Consider the following 17500-nt stretch of genomic DNA (forward strand, 5'->3'; position numbering starts at 1 on the left):
AATGTCATATTGTCTGCTATAAAACTGATGTTTTCAACTCTATTGTAGAGATTCTAGAATCAACTAATAGAGAATTGAAATAAAAAAGGGCATAAGAAGACATTACCAACAACGACCACAAGACGGAGATATTGTCCAGACATTACCAACAACGACCACAAGATGGAGATCTTGTCCAAAGAGGCAAGAAGGGCAAAGCCGCGATAAGGTAAAATCATTTTTTGAAAGAGATTGCTGTCAGAATGCACATCCGTATCCCAAACAGAATCTCTAGAAAAATATGATCATTTGTGAAAAAGGCAAACGAGTGTCTGCTACAATATGATTGCTACATATCTGCATTTGTTGTTTTTTAAGGAGTAAGAGTGCAGGGGGTTTAAACCTGCAATCCAGTGTAGTGAAGTATTTCACAACACTACCTCTAGCACCTCTGGAAATAAATCCTCATAATGATTATTGCCCTGGGCATGTACCAAAAAATCAGTGAGCATATATATATATCACTGTGTTGAAGCTAGAGACACAGAATAACTGCAAACACAGTGTTCCTGCACTTCAAACTGTTCCTTGAAGGGCTCTCAAACCCCGAATTTCAGATGCCTAGCTGTATCGCTGATGTGTTGCACCTCAGAATCACTTTTAAACCTTACCTCTGGTATCTTTAATCCCTATTGCTCAACGCATGGTAAAAGTATTGCATACATGTGTCTGAAAATGAGCAATGGGCCCCTGAGAGACTCATTTGCCTGTTTCACAAATGATCGTATTTTACTAGAGATTCTGTTTGGGATTCAGATGTGCATTCGGACAGCAATCCCTTTCAAGAAATGATACGTTCTGGATGAGGTCAAAGGTGCTGGAACACTGTATTTCGGATGCGAATGTGTGTCTCCTGTAATGTCTTGGTACATGCCCAGGGCAGTGGCATATATAGATGTGCTCCTGTAATGTCTTGGTACATGCCCAGGGCAGTAAGCAGTCTGAGGATTTATTTCCAGACGGCATAGAGCAGTGAAGCAGTGAAGTAGTGCAACACACTGGATCATTATATTATTAGAATCTATTTGTTTAACATGCACGGGTCTGTCTCAATGGATGCAGTGCTCCTGAAAGGGCTCTCAAACCCTGCATTTCAGATGATTAGCTGTATCCCTCACATGTGGCACCTCAGAATGACTTCTACTTTATTCTGCTTAAATTATTACATTATACATAATTTGAGTTCATTTTTAAAAGTAAAAGGTAATGAAAGGAATGAAAGATATGTAGCAATCACATTGTAACAGGGGTGACAGTGACTTTTTGCTTGTACTAAGCATTAGTACCTAAGTCCACTAATGGACTTCTGGTACCTTTAGGGTACAGTGTTCCCTGAAGGGCTCTCAAACCCCGCATTTCAGATGCATAGCTGTATCGCTGATGTGTTGCACCTCAGAATCACTTTTAAACCTTACCTCTGGTATCTTTAATCCCTATTGCTCAACACATGGTGAAAGTATCGCATACATGTGTCTGAAAATGAGCAATGGGCCCCTGAGAGACTCATTTGCCTGTTTCACAAATGATCACATTTGACTAGAGATTCTGTTTGGGATTCAGTTGTGCATTCTGACAGCAATCCCTTTCAAAAAACGATACATTCTGGATGAGTTCAAAGTTGCAGGAACACTGTATTTAGGATGTCTTTGCAGATATTCTGTGTCTCTAGCTTCAACACAGTGATATATATATATATGCTCACTGATTTTTTGGTACATGCCCAAGTCAATAATCATTATGAGGATTTATTTCCAGATGTGCTAGAGGTAGTGTTGTGAAATACTTTATCACACTGGATTGCAGGTTTAAACCCCCTGCACTCTTACTCCTTAAAAACCAACAAATGCAGATATGTAGCAATCACATTGTAACAGGGGTGACAGTGACTTAATGCTTGTACTAAGCATTAGTACCAAAGTCCACTAGTGGACTTCTGGTACCTTTAGGGTACGGTGTTCCTTGAAGGGCTCTCAAACCCCGCATTTCAGATGCCTAGCTGTATCGCTGATGTGTTGCACCTCAGAATCACTTTTAAACCTTACATCTGGTATCTTTAATCCCTATTGCTCAACACATGGTGAAAGTATCGCATACATGTGTCTGAAAATGAGCAATGGGCCCCTGAGAGACTCATTTGCCTGTTTCACAAATGATCACATTTGACTAGAGATTCTGTTTGGGATTCAGTTGTGCATTCTGACAGCAATCCCTTTCAAAAAACGATACATTCTGGATGAGTTCAAAGGTGCAGGAACACTGTATTTAGGATGTCTTTGCAGATATTCTGTGTCTCTAGCTTCAACACAGTGATATATATATATATGCTCACTGATTTTTTGGTACATGCCAAGGGCAATAATCATTATGAGGATTTATTTCCAGATGTGCTAGAGGTAGTGTTGTGAAATACTTCAACACACTGGATTGCGGGTTTAAACCCCCTGCACTCTTACTCGTTAAAAACCAACAAATGCAATTCACTACTAAAAATTACTGCATTTTCTCCTAGAAAGAGCTCTCAATTAATGAAATGCCCCATTGAACTGGCCCTGATTATACAATGCAAGGAGAAGTCTTCTAAGCCAATACTTGTAACCAGAAAGAGGCTGTATTTCAATTATACAATATACAAAACAATACCATTTAACACAAAGATATAGTCCACACCTCAGCATGCACATGATGAGATTCTTGATATTAGATTAGTAAAAACAATATCAATGCACTGAGAGACGCTTAAGAATAAAGATGCATCAGCCTGACTGCATATTAGTTTTAAAGGGTTATCAGCAAATGCATTTAAAAGAAAAAATGTAAAGTCTTACCTCTTGATCGTAGTGGTGATTCAATATCCAGGACCTTAGTCAAGTCTCAGAGTTACTGTACCTCCTGTCTCAATTACAGGTGAAAAGTGAAAGGTATATTGCACTCAGCAGAAAGTTACCCCGAGCAAAGATTCCACCCATCCCAGAAAACAGCACTCCCCTTTGGCAAAGCAGTGGGTGGAGGAAGCCTTTGCTACCATTATCAAACACAGAAATCGTTATAATTTAATTTTAAAAACATGGCTAAGCATGGGTTTAAAGTATATTCAACGGTGCAGGTGCATTCAAAGAAATAGAGTTTCCCAAGCCCTCAGAAAGAATTACCATTTCTAAAGATGTCTAGTTTCAAGCATTAACATCCAAACTACCTGTCTTAGCTGGAGCAGGGAGTTTGCTAAGCCACCTGAAAGAATTACCATATCCAAAGATGTCTAGTTTCAAGCATTACCATCCAAAGTACCTGTCTTAGCTGGGCCAGGTAGTTTGCCAAGCCATGTGAAAGAATTACCATTTCCAAAGAAGTCTGTTGTAAGCCAGGTTCAATCATGACCATCCAAAGTACCGGTCGTCCCTTTGGGCGAGAGGGTTTCCTGTGTGTCTAGGATGTGTTCTTCCCTTAAACTTGGCCCTGATTATACAATAAAGGATAAGTAACCAGAAAGAGGTGGTATTTCGATTTTACAGTACATAAAAAATACATACATTCCACAGTGTTACAATATCACATTCCTGATATTAGATTAATTAAAAATATCAAGGCACTGAGGCTAATTAATAAAGATGCTTTTGACTGACTGGACCTTGGAGCAAGGTGTGTAAATTACAACAGACATCTTTAGAAATGGTAAATCTTTCAGGTGGCTTGGCAAATTTACTGCCCCACCTAAGACAGATACTTTGGATGTTAATGCTTGAAACTAGACATCACAACTGATCGTATTTTACTAGAGATTCTCTCTGGGATTCAGATGTGCATTCGGACAGCAATCCCTTTCAAGAAATGATACGTTCTGGATGAGGTCAAAGGTGCTGGAACACTGTATTTCGGATGCGAATGTGTGTCTGCATTTGTTGGTTTTTAAGGAGTAAGAGTGCAGGGGGTTTAAACCTGCAATCCAGTGTGATGAAGTATTTCACAACACTACCTCTAGCACATCTGGAAATAAATCCTCATAATGATTATTGCCCTGGGCATGTACCAAAAAATCAGTGAGCATATATATATATATATCACTGTGTTGAAGCTAGAGACACAGAATAACTGCAAACACATCATAAATACAGTGTTCCTGCAACTTTGAACTCATCCAGAATGTATCGTTTTTTGAAAGGGATTGCAGTCAGAATGCACAACTGAATCCCAAACAGAATCTCTAGTCAAATATGTTCATTTGTGAAACAGGCAAATGAGTCTCTCATGGGCCCATTGCTCTTTTTCAGACACATGTATGCAATACTTTTACCATGCGTTGAGCAATAGGGATTAAAGATACCAGATGTAAGGTTTAAAAGTGATTCTGAGGTGCAACACATCAGCGATACAGCTAGGCATCTGAAATGCGGGGTTTGAGAGCCCTTCAGGGAACACCGTACCCTAAAGGTACCAGAAGTCAACTAGTGGACTTAGGTACTAATGCTTAGTACAAGCATTAAGTCACTGCCACCCCTGTTACAATGTGATTGCTACATATCTTCCATTCCTTTCATTACCTTTTACTTTTAAAAATGAACTCAAATTGTGTATAATGTAATAATTTAAGTAGAATAAAGTAGAAGTCATTCTGAGGTGCCACATGTGAGGGATACAGCTAGGCATCTGAAATGCAGGGTTTGAGAGCCCTTTAAGGAGCACTGCATCCATTGAGACAGACCCGTGCATGTTAAACAAATACATTCTAATAATATAATGATCCAGTGTGTTGCACTACTTCACTGCTTCACTGCTCTATGCCGTCTGGAAATAAATCCTCAGACTGCTTACTGCCCTGGGCATGTACCAAGACATTACAGGAGCACATCTATATATGCCACTGCCCTGGGCATGTACCAAGACATTACAGGAGACACACAATCGCATCCGAAATACAGTGTTCCAGCACCTTTGACCTCATCCAGAACGTATCATTTCTTGAAAGGGATTGCTGTCAGAATGCACAACTGAATCCCAAACAGAATCTCTAGTCAAATATGATCATTTGTGAAACAGGCAAATGAGTCTCTCAGGGGCCCATTGCTCATTTTCAGACACATCTATGCAATACTTTCACCATGCGTTGGGCAATAGGGATTAAAGATACCAGAGGTAAGGTTTAAAAGTGATTCTGAGGTGCAACACATCAGCGATACAGCTAGGCATCTGAAATGCGGGGTTTGAGAGCCCTTCAGGGAACACCGTACCCTAAAGGTACCAGAAGTTTACTAGTACAAGAATTAAGTCACAGTCATCCCTGTTACAATGTGATTGCTACATATCTGCATTTGTTGGTTTTTAAGGAGTAAGAGTGCAGGGGGTTTAAACCTGCAATCCAGTGTGATGAAGTATTTCACAACACTACCTCTAGCACATCTGGAAATAAATCCTCATAATGATTATTGCCCTGGGCATGTACCAAAAAATCAGTGAGCATATATATATATAAACACATCCTAAATACAGTGCTCCTGCACCTAACAGTAACCCTAACCTACCTAATGATTTAAGTAGAATAGATTCTTATAATGTAATGATAAAGTGTGTTGCACTACTTCACTGCATCAAAGCTCTATGCCGTCTGGAAATAAATCCTCAGTCTACTTATTGCCCTGGGCATGTACCTATAAATCACTGAGCATATATATATATATCACTGTGTTGAAGCTAGAGACACAGAATCACTGCAAACACATCCTAAACACAGTGTTCTTGCACCTTTGACCTCATCCAGAACGTAACATTCTTCGAAAGGGATTGCTGTCCAAATGCACATCTGAATCCCAAACAGAATCTCTAGTAAAATATGATAATTTGTGAAACAGGCAAATGAGTGTCACAGGGGCCCATTCCTTATTGTTAGACACATATATACAAAGCTTTCACCATGCATTAAGCAATAGGGATTATAGACACCACAGGTAAGGTTAGAAGTCATTCTGAGGTGCCACATTTGAAGGATACAGCTAGGCATCTGAAATGCAGGGTTTAAGAGCCCTTCAGGAGCAATGCATCCTTTGAGACACACCTGTGCATGTTAAACAAATGATCATTTCCTTCAGCATTAGGGACTAAATATACTAAACGTATGATTCTAAAATGTTATTTTCACATATATTAATGTAATGTAATGCTTATGCTTTATAAACAAATCTAATTAAAAAAAGCTTAAGTTTTGTATTTATCTTGTACCATAGAACATGATTTTCTTTGTATTTCAAGCCCACAAAGTGTGCAAATGACGTACTACATGATATAAGGACGATTATCACATGCATATCGATATTATCTTTCTTATGAAAATGCATTCCTTTCATTACCTTTTACTTTTTAAAATGAACTCAAATTGTGTATAATGTAATAATTTAAGTAGAATAGATTCTAATCATATAATGATCCAGTGTGTTGCACTAGTTCACTGCTTCACTGCTCTATGCCGTCTGGAAATAAATCCTCAGACTGCTTACTGCCCTGGGCATGTACCAAGAAATTACAGGAACACATCAATATACAGTATATCACTGCGTTGAAGCAGGAGACACACAATCGCATCCTAAATACAGTGTTCCAGCACCTTTGACCTCATCCAGAACGTATCATTTCTTGAAAGGGATTGCTGTCCGAATGCACATCTGAATCCTAAACAGAATCTCTAGTAAAATACGATCAGTTGTGATGTCTAGTTTCAAGCATTAACATCCAAAGTACTTGTCTTAGGTGGGGCAGTAAATTTGCCAAGCCACCTGAAAGAATTACCATTTCTACAAATGTCTGTTGTAATTTACACACCTTGCTCCAAGGTCCAGTCAGTCAAAAGCATCTTTATTAATTAGCTTCAGTACCTTGATATTTTTTATTAATCTAATATCAGGAATCTCACCATGTGCACGCTGAGCTGTGGAATATATGTATTTTTTATGTACTGTAAAATTGAAATACCACCTCTTTCTGGTTACTTATCCTTTATTGTATAATCAGGGCCAAGTTTAAGGGAAGAACACATCCTAGACACACAGGAAACCCTCTCGCCCAAAGGGACGACCGGTACTTTGGATGGTCATGATTGAACCTGGCTTACAACAGACTTCTTTGGAAATGGTAATTCTTTCACATGGCTTGGCAAACTACCTGGCCCAGCTAAGACAGGTACTTTGGATGGTAATGCTTGAAACTAGACATCTTTGGATATGGTAATTCTTTCAGGTGGCTTAGCAAACTCCCTGCTCCAGCTAAGACAGGTAGTTTGGATGTTAATGCTTGAAACTAGACATCTTTAGAAATGGTAATTCTTTCTGAGGGCTTGGGAAACTCTATTTCTTTGAATGCACCTGCACCGTTGAATATACTTTAAACCCATGCTTAGCCATGTTTTTAAAATTAAATTATAACGATTTCTGTGTTTGATAATGGTAGCAAAGGCTTCCTCCACCCACTGCTTTGCCAAAGGGGAGTGCTGTTTTCTGGGATGGGTGGAATCTTTGCTCGGGGTAACTTTCTGCTGAGTGCAATATACCTTTCACTTTTCACCTGTAATTGAGACAGGAGGTACAGTAACTCTGAGACTTGACTAAGGTCCTGGATATTGAATCACCACTACGATCAAGAGGTAAGACTTTACATTTTTTCTTTTAAATGCATTAGCTGATAACCCTTTAAAACTAATATGCAGTCAGGCTGATGCATCTTTATTCTTAAGCGTCTCTCAGTGCATTGATATTGTTTTTACTAATCTAATATCAAGAATCTCATCATGTGCATGCTGAGGTGTGGACTATATCTTTGTGTTAAATGGTATTGTTTTGTATATTGTATAATTGAAATACAGCCTCTTTCTGGTTACAAGTATTGGCTTAGAAGACTTCTCCTTGCATTGTATAATCAGGGCCAGTTCAATGGGGCATTTCATTAATTGAGAGCTCTTTCTAGGAGAAAATGCAGTAATTTTTAGTAGTGAATTGCATTTGTTGGTTTTTAACGAGTAAGAGTGCAGGGGGTTTAAACCCGCAATCCAGTGTGTTGAAGTATTTCACAACACTACCTCTAGCACATCTGGAAATAAATCCTCATAATGATTATTGCCCTTGGCATGTACCAAAAAATCAGTGAGCATATATATATATATCACTGTGTTGAAGCTAGAGACACAGAATATCTGCAAAGACATCCTAAATACAGTGTTCCTGCACCTTTGAACTCATCCAGAATGTATCGTTTTTTGAAAGGGATTGCTGTCAGAATGCACAACTGAATCCCAAACAGAATCTCTAGTCAAATGTGATCATTTGTGAAACAGGCAAATGAGTCTCTCAGGGGCCCATTGCTCATTTTCAGACACATGTATGCGATACTTTCACCATGTGTTGAGCAATAGGGATTAAAGATACCAGATGTAAGGTTTAAAAGTGATTCTGAGGTGCAACACATCAGCGATACAGCTAGGCATCTGAAATGCGGGGTTTGAGAGCCCTTCAAGGAACACCGTACCCTAAAGGTACCAGAAGTCCACTAGTGGACTTTGGTACTAATGCTTAGTACAAGCATTAAGTCACTGTCACCCCTGTTACAATGTGATTGCTACATATCTGCATTTGTTGGTTTTTAAGGAGTAAGAGTGCAGGGGGTTTAAACCTGCAATCCAGTGTGATGAAGTATTTCACAACACTACCTCTAGCACATCTGGAAATAAATCCTCATAATGATTATTGACTTGGGCATGTACCAAAAAATCAGTGAGCATATATATATATCACTGTGTTGAAGCTAGAGACACAGAATATCTGCAAAGACATCCTAAATACAGTGTTCCTGCAACTTTGAACTCATCCAGAATGTATCGTTTTTTGAAAGGGATTGCAGTCAGAATGCACAACTGAATCCCAAACAGAATCTCTAGTCAAATATGTTCATTTGTGAAACAGGCAAATGAGTCTCTCAGGGGCCCATTGCTCATTTTCAGACACATGTATGCGATACTTTTACCATGCTTGAGCAATAGGGATTAAAGATACCAGAGGTAAGGTTTAAAAGTTATTCTGAGGTGCAACACATCAGCGATACAGCTAGGCATCTGAAATGCGGGGTTTGAGAGCCCTTCAGGGAGCACCGTACCCTAAAGGTACCAGAAGTCCACTAGTGGACTTAGGTACTAATGCTTAATACAAGCATTAAGTCACTGTCACTCCTGTTACATTGTGATTGCTATATATCTTCCATTCCTTTCATTACCTTTTACTTTTTAAAATGAACTCAAATTGTGTATAATGTAATAATTTAAGTAGAATAAAGTAGAAGTCATTCTGAGGTGCCACATGTGAGGGATACAGCTAAGCATCTGAAATGTAGGGTTTGAGAGCCCTTTCAGGAGCACTGCATCCATTGAGACAGACCCGTGCATGTTAAACAAATGATCATTTCTTTCAGCATTAGAGACTAAATATACTAAACGTATGATGCTAAAACGTTATTTTCACATATATTAATGTAATAAATGATTGCTTATGCTTTATAAACAAATCTAATTAAAATAAAAGCTTAAGTTTTGTATTTATCTTTTACCATAGAACATGATTTTCTTTGTATTTCAAGCTCACAAAGTGACCAAATGACGCACTACATGATATAAGGAAGATTATCACATGCATATCGGTATTATCTTTCTTATGAAAATGCATTCCTTTCATTACCTTTTACTTTTAAAATGAACTCCAATTGTGTAGAATGTAATAATTTAAGTAGAATAGATTCCAATAATATAATGATCCAGTATGTTGCACTGGCCTGGTCAGCCTGGCCTGGGGGATGGTGCACATAGCACTTTCAGTGCTGGAGGTGTTAATGGGGGAGGTGTTGGAGATTGGCAGCTGTGGGGGATGGCTGGGTGAGTAGCTATCAGGGTTTGTAGCTTTTCCTTTGCATCTTGTCCTCTGGGGCCATGATTAAGAGGGACGGCCGGGGGCATTCGTATTGCATTCGTAAATTGTATTTGTTGGTTTTTAAGGAGTAATAGTGCAGGGGGTTTAAACCTGCAATCCAGTGTGATGAAGTATTTCACAACACTACCTCTAGCACATCTGGAAATAAAACCTCATAATGATTATTGCCCTGGGCATGTACCAAAAGATCAGGGAGCATATATATATATCACTGTGTTGAAGCTAGAGATACAGAATAACTGCAAACACATCCTAAATACAGTGTTCCTGCACCTTTGAACTCATCCAGAATGTATCGTTTTTTGAAAGGGATTGCTGTCAGAATGCACAACTGAATCCCAAACAGAATCTGTAGTCAAATATGATCATTTTTGAAACAGGCAAATGAGTCTCTCAGGGGCCCATTGCTCATTTTCAGACACATGTATGCAATACTTTCACCATGTGTTGAGCAATAGGGATTAAAGATACCAGATGTAAGGTTTAAAAGTGATTCTGAGGTGCAACACATCAGCGATACAGCTAGGCATCTGAAATGCGGGGTTTGAGAGCCCTTCAGGGAACACCGTACCCTAAAGGTACCAGAAGTCCACTAGTGGACTTAGGTACTAATGCTTAGTACAAGCAAAAAGTCACTGTCACCCCTGTTACAATGTGATTGCTACATATCTTTCATTCCTTTCATTACCCTTTACTTTAAAAAATGAACTCAAATTGTGTATAATGTAATAATTTAAGTAGAATAAAGTAGAAGTCATTCTGAGGTGCCACATGTGAGGGATACAGCTAGGCATCTGAAATGCAGGGTTTGAGAGCCCTTTCAGGAGCACTGCATCCATTGAGACAGACCCGTGCATGTTAAACAAATAGATTCTAATAATATAATGATCCAGTGTGTTGCACTACTTCACTGCTTCACTGCTCTATGCCGTCTGGAAATAAATCCTCAGACTGCTTACTGCCCTGGGCATGTACCAAGAAATTACAGGAGCACATCAATATACAGTATATCACTGCGTTGAAGCAGGAGACACACAATCGCATCCTAAATACAGTGTTCCAGCACCTTTGACCTCATCCAGAACGTATCATTTCTTGAAAGGGATTGCTGTCCGAATGCACATCTGAATCCCAAACAGAATCTCTAGTAAAATACGATCAGTTGTGATGTCTAGTTTCAAGCATTAACATCCAAAGTACCTGTCTTAGGTGGGGCAGTAAATTTGCCAAGCCACCTGAAAGAATTACCATTTCTAAAGATGTCTGTTGTAATTTACACACCTTGCTCCAAGGTCCAGTCAGTCAAAAGCATCTTTATTAATTAGCCTCAGTGCCTTGATATTTTTTATTAATCTAATATCTAATATCTAATCTAATAGCATGTGCATGCTGAGCTGTGGAAAGTATGTATTTTTTTATGTACTGTAAAATCGAAATACCACCTCTTTCTGGTTACTTATCCTTTATTGTATAATCAGGGCCAAGTAAAACTAAATCAGTGTCACCTGCTGGGTTCAAAACGCCTTCAGGGGACACCAAATAGGAGGCACTGGACTATAAATACCCATCCATGTTATAACACACTTACCAAGGGTTTTTTAGTTTAACTCTGAGCTTTGAGAGATTTAATACCTATGGTACCCATATTCACCCTTTATTTAAGGGAAGTACACATCCTAGACACACAGGAAACCCTCTCGCCCCAAGGGACGACCGGTACTTTGGATGGTCATGATTGAACCTGGCTTACAACAGACTTCTTTGGATATGGTAATTCTTTCAGGTGGCTTAGCAAACTCCCTGCTCCAGCTAAGACAGGTACTTTGGATGTTAATGCTTGAAACTAGACATCTTTAGAAATGGCAATTCTTTCTGAGGGCTTGGGAAACTCTATTTCTTTGAATGCACTTGCACCGTTGAATATACTTTAAACCCATGCTTAGCCATGTTTTTAAAATTAAATTATAACGATTTCTGTGTTTGATAATGGTAGCAAAGGCTTCCTCCACCCACTGCTTTGCCAAAGGGGAGTGCTGTTTTCTGGGAGGGGTGGAGTCTTTGCTCGGGGTAACTTTCTGCTGAGTGCAATATAACTTTCACTTTTCACCTGCAATCGAGACAGGAGGTACAGTAACTCTGAGACTTGACTAAGGTCCTGGATATTGAATCACCACTACGATCAAGAGGTAAGACTTTATATTTTTACTTTTAAATGCATTTGCTGATAACCTTTTAAAACTAATATGCAGTCAGGCAGATGCATCTTTATTCTTAAGCGTCTCTCAGTGCATTGATATTGTTTTTACTAATCTAATATCAAGAATCTCATCATGTGATTAATTGATTAATTGCAATAGTGTAACTGCAAATGAATATAGATGAGAATGTATGTTTGTTCATATGCAATGGCATGAGCAGTTTCTCATTGCAGTGGATTTTCAGGGCCAATTCATCTTCCATCTTATACTGAATATGAAAGGTAGTTGTTTCTATATGGACTCAGTCTTTGGAATTTGTATATATATATATTTCAGTGATCCCTCAGCCATTCCTTCTGTATTGTAATTCAATTTCTCTTTTAAAATTCCTTCCCCACTTCTAGGACCTGCAGTTGCTGAACTCCACAATGGCTCCTATTGGAAAGTCTGTGACTGAGACCAAGTAAGTGTTCACTTTTTTATGAAACCATTATTTATTTTGGAGCAATGACCAATTCTTATATAAATACAATGAAATCATTATGCTCAAACTATGAGAGAGAAAATTAAGGATAATTTAAGAAATCAGTCTTAGCTTGTTTCTATACACAGATGGTATAATTTATTTTCAAAGGAAACCCGCGAGGATTCCCCTGGTGTGCAAGATGTGCCTGAATACTTTTGATCAGCTTCCTGCTCACTTGAAGAGGGCGTGTATGAAGCACGCCACGGCAGAAGAGATCAGGATGGCCTCTCAACAGGCGAGGGAGGACATGATGAATCACCTGAAGAACGGGGTCATCGTGGATTACCACAGAATAGAAATTGTGTCTGGTGAGGCAAACAGGATAGCGGTTGTAAGACTGCTAGAGTCCTCGGGCCTTTTTGTACGTGGGAAGCCTGAAGACACATTGGCACGGTGAGATATTTTTAATATGTAAGGCTTCTGTAGTTTCTTTTTGAAATCACTGTTACAACATATTATGTAAAAGCATGTTGAAAAGAATCTACCTGCATTCCAGCGGCCCTGAGCAAGAGGCCACTGTCCAGGAGGAAGAGATGCCAGAGGCTGCTCCAGAAACTGAAGCAGAAGCGGAGGAGGAAGGGGAAGATGGGGAACAGTAAGACTCTCTGCTCAATAGGGTTTCTAGTGCTTTATTTTTTATTTGCACGTTGTATGTATAAAATTAGATTTTGTTTCACAGAGGCAAGAAAAAATGTAGCCTTAATTGGGATGTCAGTGAATTGGTAGATATACACATTCACACAGGGCCACATCTAAAGCCATTTTCTCCCAGAAGCCAACTAAGAAAACGGAAACACTTATAATACATGTAATTGTCCATGTGTCTTATATCTACAGGGTGTCAGTTAAAGGTAATCTAAAAGCTCTCCGAAAAAGAGTTGCCCTGGCTGGACTTTACAGAAAACACTCTCTTGATTCTCCTCTCCTGGCTGGCTTTAAACAATACCTTATCCAGGGCCTGGGAATGGTAAACTGCTCCAAGGAGGTAGGTATTTGGTACATGGTTTTACTCGGCTTAAACTTCACAGGATGTTGGTCATAAAAATAATGACTTTCTCTATATATGTTTTTCAGGTTGAAAATGTCTCCAGGTTCCTGTTTTTTATGGATCCATCAGATGTTTCCTTAAGTTTTCTGAAGGACCTTTCCAAAATGCAGACATTTGTTTCCCAGTTGAAGATGACTGGGTTGTCTCACCAGACCATTGCAGGTTATATCATTAATATCAGCAGATTCCTGCTCTTCATCCGAAAAAACACTAACCTGCAAGTGGAGGATCCCAGTCTAGCTAAGAGTTTAATAGACTTCCAGAGCAATCTAAAGGATATAAAAAAGAGAAACAACAAGAGTGTCAGACAGGAAATAACCAGAAAGAGGTACTTTACTTATTAAATGTTGGTTCAACTTGTACTTGCTTTTCTATTCAAACACATGAATTTTGCCTTTTGGAGGCTGATAGTATTGTTCTCTCTCCCCCAGACTAACACAGCTGCAGAGTCCTCCACCTAAACTAAGCGATTGCTTGAAGGTGTTGAGTGTTGCAAAGAAAGATGTGCAGCGGATACTGGGCAAGACACACGCCTCTGCAGACATCACCACAAGTGAACGGATTGTTGTGATGCTTTACCTGCAGGCCATTCTCCAGCTGAAGCACCTTCAGCGCCCAGGGGTGGTAAAGAATATGACAGTAAGCATCCCTTCATACAACCAAGAATTTTGATTATAGATGTTCTTTTCGAGAAATTGTTTTTAATTAATATTTGTACTAAAAAAATCTTCTGAATTCAGGTCCTGGATTGGATACGGCGAAAAATTGTTGTGAATAAAAGTGGGCAAAACAGGGTAATAATCTCTGTCAAAGAGCGCATGGCTGCAACTCAGCGACTAGCTTCCTTTGCACTAAATGAAGAAGAGGAAAAGGTGAGTTGAAGGTTATATTTTGATATTTCATTGCTAAAAACTGTCTTTAGCATTCAATGGTATGTGAAGAATACTGCATTTAAACTGCATTTTTATTTTTTTTATTTTCTCAGATGTTTCACTGCTACTTCATTAACTTACGCTGTGATGCAAACTGCAGGATGGAAATAGAACATTTTTTTGTGTATGCAGGAGGAGAACCAGTTCACAATCCTACCTATGATCTGCGAAGACTGCATGAGAAGTAAATTGAATTATATAATTATTTTGATGTATTTTCTTTTTACTTTTCTGTGGCTTGAAAACAACTATTTTATATATGTTTGTTTTGCAGGTACCACCTACCACTGATTACTTGCTATGTTGCAAGAAGGGCATTTGAAATGGAAATAAAGAAGCTACCTATTGATCAGAAAACTGTCCTGAATGATTATTTAGGTGTTTCAAATGGAACTGTTGAAAACCTAGCCAGAAGGCTGACAGATGAGGACATGTGCTCAGCCAGCGAACTAATTCATGGCATTGTAGAAGCAGGATCTCTGTAAGTGTCACAGTGATATCCAAATTCAGTATTTGAAAGTCAATATTTAGGATAAACATAAATTTCTCATATTTTTTTAAACTTCAGTTCATCATCAGGAGAGCAATCTTCAGGCTATGGACAAGAACGTACAGCTGCTATACGGTAAGTTTTAATTCAATATCCCTCTTTCAGTTACCTTTTAGCCACTCTGTCTTAGATCTGAGATATTTAAGTTTTCTTTTTATAAATAGGTCCACTGTGGCAGCTGCTGCATATAGATGCCCAAAGATGGATGATGCTGCAGCCTTCCAGAAGCTGATACAGATTTTTCCCGTGACATTAGATGGGCAGCCTCCTAGAAAGAAAGAGCGCCTGAGAGTGACCGGCATTCACGATCGCCACTGTTACAATAGATGGAGAGCTGAGCAGAGGAAAAGGAGGCAACAGAACATATTCGGTAAGAACAGGATTTCTTCCCTTTTTAAAGAGTAATATTTCAAGAGTCTATTACTGGATATATTCTTTGGGTGGATTTCTGATATCTCACTACAGATCAATACAATAGACGGTTACCAACAGAAAGCCAAGTGACCCATTATATAGAAAAAATGGGATGGTCAACCAATACACCAGCTGTGTCCGAGGTACTTCAGAACTGGAAGCCGCATGTAGAAGTCCAACCAAATGGCAAGGACATTGAAAATCTGGTAAAACTCCAAACCTGGAGAGGCCTGCACATCGTTGACGATCCTGTGAAAGGGAAGAAGGTTATAACTTCCAGGCGTTTCCAGAAGGGAGAGGTGGTATGTGATTACCATGGCAAGGTTATCACAAAGACAGCTGGAGAAGCCCTAATGGCACAGATGGCAGAAGGAGACATGGGATATCTATTCTTTTTTGATGGACCTAAACAAAAAATGTGCATTGATTCGCGTGAAGAACACTGCACCTGCCACCCGGATATGGACACAATTGGAAGGCGCATAAATCATTCAAACAAAAAAGCCAACCTCAGACCAATTAAAGAATCTTTTGTAATTGACGAAAAGACTGACATAACAATTCTGTTCTTGGCAAAAAGAGAGATTGTAGTGGGAGAAGAGCTCCTATATGATTACGGTGTCTCCAGGAAGTCGTTTAATGGAGAAGGACAATCTCTGGAGTGGTTGGACGAATGATCATAAAATAAAGCTTTTATCTCCTCTGCCTCTCCACGGCAGAGGAGATCAGGATGACCTCTCAACAGGCGAGGAAGGACATGATAAATCACCTGAAAAACGGGGTCATCGTGGATTACAACAGAATAGAGATCGTGTCTGGTGAGGCAAACAGGACAGTGGTTGTAAGACTGCTGGAGTCCTTGGGCCTTTTTGTACATGGGAAGCCTGAAGACACATTGGCACGGTGAGATATTTTTAATTTGTAAGGCTTCTGTAGTTTCTTTTTGAAATCATTGTTACAACATATTATGTAAAAGCATGTTGAAAAGAATCTACCTAATAAAATAAAATAAATATGCCAACCTGTATCACAATCACAAACCCCTACTCTTAAGGGCGCTCCAGCCCTTCCTGATTTGCCTCATTCCCCGCATCTGTTCCTTGTTCCTACCCTGTTTCAGTTCAACTTTAAAAGCCAGGTGCTCACTTCACTCGAGGCTCTGCACCTGATCTCCGCATCGTGTGAGCCCGGGTCCTGGTTGTGCCTGGCTCCGTTGTGTTTTTAGCTTCCTGCTCCTGTTCCTGTTCCATTTGTTACTGCTAAAAAATGCCACATGCTTTAAACAAAACAAAAAAAGATTTAAAGATGTGAACCATTTCTTAAATTTGTTGACACTATCTGAACAGCACAGCATTCCCAGAATGGACAATGGAGTTTTCAGCAGCATTAGACGGGCAGCCTCTTGGGAAGAGAGAAGGAATGAGACCGACTGGACTTCATTAATGACACCGTTCTTATTGAAAGAGAACAGAAAGATAAGTCTGGATAATAATTCTTACTCTGATTTTATTATTTTCTTTCATTATCTACAAAATAGATTTTTGATAAGCTTCTTTTGAAACTGCCCAACATTACCAAACAGAAGAATGTTTCGGCAGGACACCATTTGTGCATCAAAAGCACTGGAGAGGTATATATGACAGCCTATTTTCTGCCACTGAAATACTAATTGCTTCATTTCAGTTCATCCTTAGGCGAGCAGAAGAAAAAGAAGTTTGATGGAATTAGATGGAATTCCTCTTGGGAAGAAAGATAACAGAGACTGACTGGACTTCAAGAACAGCACCTTTCTGATTCACAGCGAACAGAACACAAAAGATGAGTCTAGGGAACAATTGCTTTATTT

The 17500-nt window shown here is 39.2% G+C and overlaps 1 protein-coding gene across 1 annotated transcript in view; it reads left to right on the forward strand.

Moving 5' to 3' along the window:
• The window catches only part of LOC148806782 (uncharacterized), a 16348-nt gene extending 17 nt beyond the window's left edge, over positions 1 to 16331 (forward strand). The window contains exons 1-13 of the mRNA XM_088909598.1: positions 1 to 208; positions 12589 to 12647; positions 12819 to 13103; positions 13207 to 13305; positions 13548 to 13695; positions 13785 to 14086; positions 14190 to 14397; positions 14499 to 14630; positions 14744 to 14874; positions 14965 to 15171; positions 15259 to 15315; positions 15405 to 15610; positions 15706 to 16331. The exon at positions 1 to 208 is cut by the window's left edge and continues 17 nt beyond it. Of these exons, the coding sequence (XP_088765724.1) occupies positions 12613 to 12647; positions 12819 to 13103; positions 13207 to 13305; positions 13548 to 13695; positions 13785 to 14086; positions 14190 to 14397; positions 14499 to 14630; positions 14744 to 14874; positions 14965 to 15171; positions 15259 to 15315; positions 15405 to 15610; positions 15706 to 16331 (2436 nt within the window). The 5' untranslated portion in view covers positions 1 to 208; positions 12589 to 12612. The remainder of the gene's footprint in view (positions 209 to 12588; positions 12648 to 12818; positions 13104 to 13206; positions 13306 to 13547; positions 13696 to 13784; positions 14087 to 14189; positions 14398 to 14498; positions 14631 to 14743; positions 14875 to 14964; positions 15172 to 15258; positions 15316 to 15404; positions 15611 to 15705) is intronic.
• The last annotated feature ends 1169 nt before the right edge of the window (positions 16332 to 17500 follow it).

This window comes from Atractosteus spatula, unplaced genomic scaffold (assembly GCF_055471065.1).
Source record: "Atractosteus spatula isolate fAtrSpa1 unplaced genomic scaffold, fAtrSpa1.hap1 Scaffold_49, whole genome shotgun sequence".
NCBI lineage: Eukaryota > Metazoa > Chordata > Actinopteri > Semionotiformes > Lepisosteidae > Atractosteus > Atractosteus spatula.